We start from the raw sequence: 8,824 nt of genomic DNA, 5'->3' as shown, positions 1-8,824 counted from the left end.
GCTGTCAGACTATCCACCAGAGGTAAGACATTATATAGAGGACATATTCCTAAAATCTTACCCTGATATCATATCTACACATTCTACTGACAGAGGTAACATGAGTAAATATCTAGGCAATTATACAATTAGACTAAAACCTGGTCAAACTTTACCCCAGCATAAGAAATTATATTATTTATCACCCGTAGAAAAAATGCAAATGCAATCTATCTTAGAGTTTTTGTTAAAGAACGGCACCATTGAAAGAGCTAATTTGGATGGGGATTCCTATAACAACTATGCAAGCCCAGCATATCTGATTCCAAAGTCGGATCAGGGGAGCTGTCCTCGTTTAATTGTAAATTTTCAACAATTGAATCCATGTCTGCAATCTGAACCTGCACTGCTACCCACAGCAGAAAATTTGATTCAGTCTCTAAGGGACAAATTTGTGCACAGTAGTAGTGACATGGCTAACGCCTTTCATAGTATAACGCTAGAACCTTCTTGCAGAGACCTAACATTGTTTGCAACCCCCTTAGGAGCTTTTAGACATGCATCCTTACCAACCGGCATTAAGACTTCACCTGAAAGTCTATCACGCTTTATGGAAAAGATATTACACTGGGAATTGGTTTATGATGATAGTGGTAATGTTGTAATGGAAGGTGATTTAGCCAAGATGGTATACTCACCTATCCCAGAAGTCCAACACATTTACGATGATTTCATTGTCTCAACTGAACTAGCTAAAACTAGATCAGAATCATTGAATATACATTTTAAGATTTTGAAGAAAGTTATGGGGAGAATACACACGCATAAAGGAAAGATTAGTTTAAAGAAATCACAACTTTTTAAAAGTAGGGTAAATTTCTTTGGGTTCTTCATTTCACATAATTATTGCTGTGTAGATCAAAGGCGAGTACAAAAACTCCTAAATATTCCCATGCCTACTGATATTACTATAATGAGATCTTTTATGGGAGTACTACAAAGTATGCATAAACATTTAAGATTTGATATTATGGCTCCTACACATATTCTAACTTCACTTACTTCTACTAGAATAGGTAAAACTTTTGTCCCAACTCCAGAACAAAGACAAGCATTCGAAGACATTAAGAAAGCTTTAGCTTCAGGACCAATTTTTAGCAAATTAGTTAACTTATCTGCACCTAAGATTATCTTATCAGACGCAGCCGGCACCTCAACTGGCTCATATTCGGCAGTCTTAGCGCAAATAGTGACACCAGAATTACAGGCTAAAACCCTACCCCCTGGGCTAAATTTCGATGACCCTGTACACCATGTTATTTATGATAATAGGTTACCAATTTTACCCCTACCTTTGCAGAATGAAGGTGAAAACATTAAGGATTATGCGAAGCGTATGTCTGAAGATGGACCACCTGAGTTTGAATATTTGGCTAGTAAAACTTTGGGCTATCCTGAAGACACTGTACACAATAGTCTCGGGATATCTTTACAATTGCTTCTAGAACTAAATAAAGTTCAAACACCTTTGACCACTATCCTGCAAAGAGCATCAAAAATTATACGTTCTACGATGTTGAGACAAAAGTATATTCAATTTGTATTTAATAATGATAGGGATAAATTCTTAGAATTTATTCGCAAACTAGAGCATGGATATGTATATCTAGATCCGCAACAACTCATATTTGAAGCTCTTAGTGTAGCTATGTACCGTCCTGTGATAGTTATCACAAATATAGAGGGTGTCAAACCTGTCACTCAACACTGTTCAGACAAAACAAAACCCCCTTTTGTATTTTTACTATATGGACACAAAGAGCAACACATAGTAAGACCCGCAATGGTTTCATCAACCAATAGCTTTAATTTAAAATCTTTAGCGTCTATGTTTGAAATTATCGCATACACCTCAAAGAAAATTACCGTTGCTGAGTCAAGATTACATATCATAGACATTGAAATCCTAGGAATTATTTATGCAGCAAACTCGTTTAGAACTCTAATAGGCCCAAGCTGTGAATGTACTTTGTTAACAGACGCAAAGTGTGCTTATTATCTCTTTAATCCTAAAGCATTAACAGCCGTTAATAAATTGAAGAGATGGAATACCACTCTGTTGACTCTAATACCGAAGCTAACAATGTCTTTCTTAAGAGGAGAAGACAATTTGGCAGATTTCTTAACAAGGGCATATAAGGCTACTTTACCAAGCATTAAAAAGGTAGCCCTACCTAAGTTTGTTAAATCTGGGTTTGAAGATAACTTACCCCAATATAAAGTTTGGACTATTGAGGAATGGACACAGTTCATTATGGATAACCCCGACTATTTGGGTTATGATGAACAACCCCCACAGCCAAAGCAACAAAAACCCAAAATCACCATAAATTCACTTGCCGCAGAACATAGAGTTATAGGCAAAGTACTAAGACCTTTGGAAATCCTAAAAGAAAAGATTAGTATAGAAAATATAATTGCAAACCAAAAAGAGGAATACTCTGATATTTACACACGTTGTCTAACCTCTAAATCAAATACCTACACTTATAAAAGACAGAACTACGAACTTAAGGACACGATTTTGTTCACAAAAGTAAAAGGAGATTTAAAGGTTTATCTCCCAACCAAACTATTACCAGTATTAGTATGCTATACTCATCTTTTGTTAGTACATAGTGGAGAAATTAAAATGCTTTTGAATATGCAAAATTTCTTCCACCCTAACCTTAAGAAATATGTTAGAAATTACACTAGATCTTGTTTAAATTGTCAACTTCAAAATTCATCTACAAAACTAGAACAAGTAGGAACTTATAGTACAATTTCAAGACCTTTTGAATGTGTAAGTATTGACTATATACAATCCTTGCCACCATATCGTAGTTATAACCATATCCTCACTATAGTCTGCCAACTAACAGGAATGATTCTTGCATATCCCATGAAATCACTCACATCCCGTGAATTTATAAACAAATTCATGTTTTATTTCTATCCTAATTTCTCCCCCAGACAAATATTGTGCGACAATGCAAAATCATTCTTAGATAAGCAAAATTTAATATTCTTTGCTTCTATTGGCATCCGAGTTTTGTATTCTACTGCGTACTTTTCACCCTCTAAAGGATTGGTGGAAGCTAGCAACAAAGTAATAAAATGGCCAATCATTAAAATTTTGGCGCAAGACTCAAAAACCTCATGGGTATATCTACTACCGTTAATAGTCCGACAATATAATTGCACTAAAATACCAAAAACTGGATTCTCACCCATGGAATTATTATTCGGGACACGTAGCTCCCTGTCTAAATTGTTCTTTGGAGCAATAAAACCGGATGAATATCACCCTGAAATAGCACGCACAGAAGCTTATGTGCAAGACCTCTCAGACGGTATACAAGAAAACTTGGACATTTCAGCAAAAGCTATTGAAAAGGGAAGGGAGGCAAGACTAAAGTATATTAACAAAACCCGCATACACAAACAATTTGATATAGGAGATCTTGTCTTGGTTAGAAATAACACTATTACACCTGGTGTTAACCCCAATCTTAGACCTATCTATCATATTTCACCCTATAGAGTTCTAGATGTAAGCCCTAACAGTTGCACGCTTGAAAGAATTTCTGACAAGAAGACTGAAATATTTAAATACTCTTTCAACGAAATCAAAAAGTTCAAGCCAATTGACGAACATTTTGACACCCTCCCAGAGGAAATAAGGGATATTATCACAAAGCCTTATAATAAACTCACAAATCAAGAGATAGCCACATTAGTTAAAAATGACACACTTCCGCTTATATTTCCGGTTAATTCAAAAGATCCACAACCAGGAATACGCGCACACTCACCCTTAGAAACACGAAAAGAAGCGTCACAAAATAAGAAACCATTAGATTCTGATTCGGACATAGAGGACTCAAGTGACGACGAGGACATGACACTCGATTCCGTATTTATTACCGGAGGTCGACGACTTAGGAAAATAAATGATAGACATGTCAGATTTCGGAATGGCACAAGTTCACAACCATAATTTACATTTCCATTTACCCTGTAAACTTGTGAACAATATGATAATATGTTATTTTAATCTGATAACTAAGTTATCATATTCATGTAAATTTTCCCACTCAAGGTTATATATTCAGTGGTAAAATATACATCTTTTCTCTTCAACGGGGAGACCAACTATATGCAATATACGTCGACTAAAGAGTCGATCCCTTCAAAAACACTTACATAAAACAAATTTTTGCATATAGAGAGTTTTGAATCTGTATAGGCAAACAGAGTCAAACAATTGATACAGATTGTACATAAATGCGAATATTACAAATGTTAAATACGCACCCTAAAATATACACAAAAACTATTTAAAACATTTAATACAAATTGTACAAAGTGCACAAACATAGCAGTACTAATAGGCAACCTATATATATTCGCCTTGAATCATGATGAGTTGATTAGTTATTAGAAACTATAACCACTCTACATACAAAAAAAAATATGTCAAAAACTTTAATTATAACTTCGGACAGGAAACGCCCACTCAGAATTTTAGTAGTAGTAAACAATAACGATAACTTAAATTTTACCCTGAAATTGAGTCAGTTTACTATAACATATCCACAAGTGAGGAAATCACCAACCTTGTGAAGTACTACAGTTATCACATAACACGTAAGTCTTAACAGAATATTTTACAAAAGTTATAAAATGCAAACTAGATTCCGAAAGCCTATGCCTAGATCACAACGGGTTCTACATGAGACCTTCGCAAACCTAGTAGAATATTGTTATAACTTGCTTACGATGATTAAAGAAATGTTAGCGTTTAAAATTAGTTGTGGAATCAGCCAACCTAGTCGTATTGTACGATACTTGCACTGTCGTATACTTAGAAACACTTATAGAGACGCATACAACCGTTTGGTTATACGGTATAGACAGCAAGAGTATAGAAACCGACAGACTATAACAGACGAATTACGGGCAGTAGCACGCCAAATAGAGAATCTGAGAGACACAGTCCTTCTTATTTCTGGTCATTGTACTCTCCCCACTATCCACGAAGAGTAAACTAGATTACAACTGATTCTTATAATCTGAGTTCTAAACAAAGACGTACGGACGTATCCTAACGATATAAAAGTTTTGCATATGATAAAACCTCTTGTACATATGTGTATTGATGTAAAATATTTATATTCTCATATATCTCTATGTAATTATTGAAAACGATAGGAAATTAATCGCATAAATCATAGTAGAGATATCAAAAAGAACATAACAAGAAAGTTTGTTATTTATACAAGTTATCATAAACCAAGTGAATGTAAGCTAAACTAAGCACCTTGCAAAAATAAACTTTAATTATGTATCTAACTAAATTAAGGAACAGACAATAATACTTATAGAGTAGCTACGTAAACGGGAGTTGTACACAATAAATACTAAATCAGTAAATAACAGTGTATACGCTACTTAAAATTGCTATATTTATTTAAAACAAAAGTAAATAATCTTTAGAATGGTATAAAAATTTTGACAAATATTTTTCTTTGGTGAAAACTAAAATTTAAATCAATTTTGAAAACAGAACATAAAATTTTTATTTTTACAGTATTGGGAAAACATTACGATAGTAAGAAGTTTTCTGACAATTTAACATCTTAGTTAATATAATTTGGACATAAGCTGTACATTGGCACATAATAAAACTTCGAGATTGCTAATACGATTAATCAAACGCTAAATGTTGAATTTGTTCATATAAAAAGCGCATAGCCTAACAACAAGCCAATGTGAGCACAAAAAAAAATTTTTTTTAGCTCTACTTGTTGGAATTCAGACTTAGTTTTAAATCCAAAGGGACATAAGAACATTTTACCTTGAGACTTTAAACTTTATGACTATTGTATCGAAATTTAAAAGGGGAAAACCTTTTATTCTAAGCCTTACTAATTAAATAAAACTTCCTTAATGAGATCATCCAATCAATGATATTACTTTAATTACTTGAGTTACAAACAGCCTTTACATGAGTTCTCTTAAAAATACTTGAATAAGCGTATTTAAATGATTTTGTCTAAACGTCAGTCTTTCGGTCTACTTAGATATTGTTTTACAAAAAAATATATATATGCTATTTACAAGTCCTCTCTATATCACAGCACAATTAAAATTCACGATTAATGCACAGGGATGGATATAAATGAAATTTAGAGAAAAGGTACTGAGTTGCGAGTTCGATTAAATATCTATATATACATGACCCTTACAAGCTAACAAGAATGAATATACTGCGATATAAGGCTGCAATTACAGTTATTAATATACTATTGAAAAAGAAAAAGGATTAGTTCATTTACGAAGACAGTAATTAAGAATTGAATGAAGTTTTAAAAATTATGGGCATAAAGAAAATACAACCTTATAATCATTTCCTTACATACTAAATATCCTTACAGACTAAACATATATGTACATAATATAATGGCAGAAGTGTAAATTAATGTTTGGTTTTGTACAGTATAAAGAGTCATAATGTCTAATAACAAAAGTCTTTAATTCATAGTGATTACTATTTTGACTAGTTACATAAGAATAGAAAATCTGTAAATTTAGTCACATGTTGTCTAAAACTGGTCATTGTCTTAAAATTTGTATGTCATAGTTTCAACCAAGCTAACAGCGCCACTTCACGGCGTGCGTTTAGGGAACATGGGACCCCGACGTCGAGGGACTCCCTCGACGCCGGAATCCTCTGTCCTGTTGTTATCTGAGGAATGCGTAGCTGAGTTGAAGCTACTCTCCGCTGATGTTATCTCTTCCAAGATAGCAGGCGTTGGAGTACGCATGGAGCGGCGCAAACGTTCTAAACTGAGGACCCGCAGTGGAGTGGGATACTCGATTTCATCAGTCACCGCATTAAATCGAATCGGCGGAAGATCGGGGTCCTCGATATCGTCAACCAGTGGAACTAAACTGGCCGCATCCTAAAATTAAGAAAAGGGACGTTATTAGACAACCATATTAATAAAATGTTCACAAGAAAATTTATCAACGTTAATCCATATATGGTTATGAGTCAATTTTACTAATACTTTATCTAAAATATTGCTATTAACTATTAGGAAGAAATTACACCATAGTTAAAGTAAAGTTATTGTCTAAAAGCATAGCTAGCTGAGCTAAATAGCCTAGTCTAAGTTACGTAATTTTTGCAGCGAAGAAATATTATAAGAGCTTATCAAACTTACCACAGACAAATCAGCTGCAGAAGGAGATTCAATGCGACTTAAGCACATAATAGAGCTCAAGGAAGAGCTGTCGCTGGATACCTCAGCTGTCCTCTCAGAGCTGACTCGATTACACCTCCCCATATTGGTGTAAAATTGTGCCAGGGGGATGGAGTTGGTCGCCTAAAATATAATAGATCTTATTAGTTTAATCGCAATACCAACAACGAGTCTAGGAAAATCAGGAAATGAGAATGCCTAAAATCCTGTAAAGCTATATGATTAGGTAGCAAGTCAACCCACTTTATACTAGAATTAAAATCTTAGATCGGTTCAAAAATGCTTATGCAACCATACATTTTAAGATTAATATTCTACCAATAAAAGAATTTTAGTTGCAAATACCTCTAGATACGTGTACAAATATACAGCCTTTTTCTGAAAATTAATAGAAAACTAAAGCATAGATACTTACATGTAAACGCTCTGTTTGATCCACAATCAACGGACGGAAGCCAGGACTTCCCGTCGAGGTTTCCAAGCCCACAGGCACACTTCTTCCAGTAATCCGATCCTCAGTAGCAGACAAACAGTGTACGGCAAACAGGCCAATTCTGGACCTCACTTCTGCTGGAGTCGATGGACTAGCAGAGGGAGCCTAAAACAAAATGAAAACATTAAAGTCTTGATCTAACATTTAAACCCCAATGAGAAACGTACGGCACGAGCAAACTCTTAACTTTCCCAGAGGGAAATAATATTAGGTTGCTACTTAAGATTTTAGTAAATGTTAACTGGTATCTCAACTTAATTGCGGTAATCGAGCAGATTTCTCTGGCGACATAAAACGATGACAAACGGTGAGCGATATATATGGAAGAGCCGAAAGTCAACGTTGAGGAAGTGAGAATAGGACAGAACAACCATACACCAACATGATGCTTTATTATACAAACCGGGTGGCAAGAAAAAAAAATTATACAAAACACAAAAAAAAGAAATATACAACAGAAGAAAACTCACCTGTGTATCCGACAGAATATCATCAATCTCAGAGGATGCGGCTTCATACATGGTATCCGACGGCTCCGCAGTTGGCGACATAGCCCCAGCTCTAGTCCTGTTAGTCCTGTTACTGCAGTGGAGAAGCTCAATGGTCCTGACGCCTATGTTTCGGAGGCGCGTACATACATCTCTTATCCAGCGAGCCAGCGACCTGTCTGAGGTGTTGTCAACACGTGCGAGAGTCTCAAGCCCTACAGCGCCGAAGAAGACCACTATAAGAGCACATGAAAACAAGCCAAACCCCAACAACATGTTAATTAAGCCATCCATGTTGAAGGTGTCCAGACTCGTCTTCTGGTCTCTCCCCAACTCGGCAGACCCAGAATCACCTCCGGCAACATCGTCACCAATGTCACCGCAGGAGTTCTGCATCACCGAATTGAGGAGAGACCAGATGATTTGTATCGTTCTACTAAGCATCAGTGAGAGATGCTCGTTGCCGAACATCTCCCCTTGATCCCTTTCGGACTCTACAGTACTTGTGCCCCCATAGTCATCGACATCAGCAAGGCTTGGCATCCCAGACT

At 35.5% G+C, this 8,824-nt stretch overlaps 1 protein-coding gene across 2 annotated transcripts; it reads right to left on the bottom strand.

The window, feature by feature from the left end:
* Window positions 1-277: 277 nt before the first annotated feature.
* LOC145335116 (uncharacterized) lies at window positions 278-7,928 on the bottom strand. 2 transcript variants are annotated; one of them, XM_080180844.1, is made up of 3 exons: window positions 7,708-7,928; window positions 7,254-7,415; window positions 278-6,989 (listed from the first exon to the last, which is right to left on the bottom strand). In XM_080180844.1, the coding sequence occupies exons 2-3, from the start codon at window positions 7,374-7,376 to the stop codon at window positions 6,693-6,695; spliced, it is 420 nt and encodes a 139-aa protein (XP_080036970.1). In that variant the 5' UTR covers window positions 7,377-7,415; window positions 7,708-7,928; the 3' UTR covers window positions 278-6,692. The 2 variants fall into 2 exon arrangements, with proteins under 2 accessions (XP_080036970.1, XP_080036969.1); XM_080180843.1 differs by having other exon boundaries at window positions 7,254-7,928.
* Between the last annotated feature and the right edge of the window lie 896 nt (window positions 7,929-8,824).

Source organism: Acartia tonsa, chromosome 13, assembly GCF_053477335.1.
Source record: "Acartia tonsa isolate MP-2025a chromosome 13, ASM5347733v1, whole genome shotgun sequence".
NCBI lineage: Eukaryota > Metazoa > Arthropoda > Copepoda > Calanoida > Acartiidae > Acartia > Acartia tonsa.
Note: the sequence above shows the minus strand (reverse complement) of the source record. Positions and strands in the feature narration are given on the sequence as shown.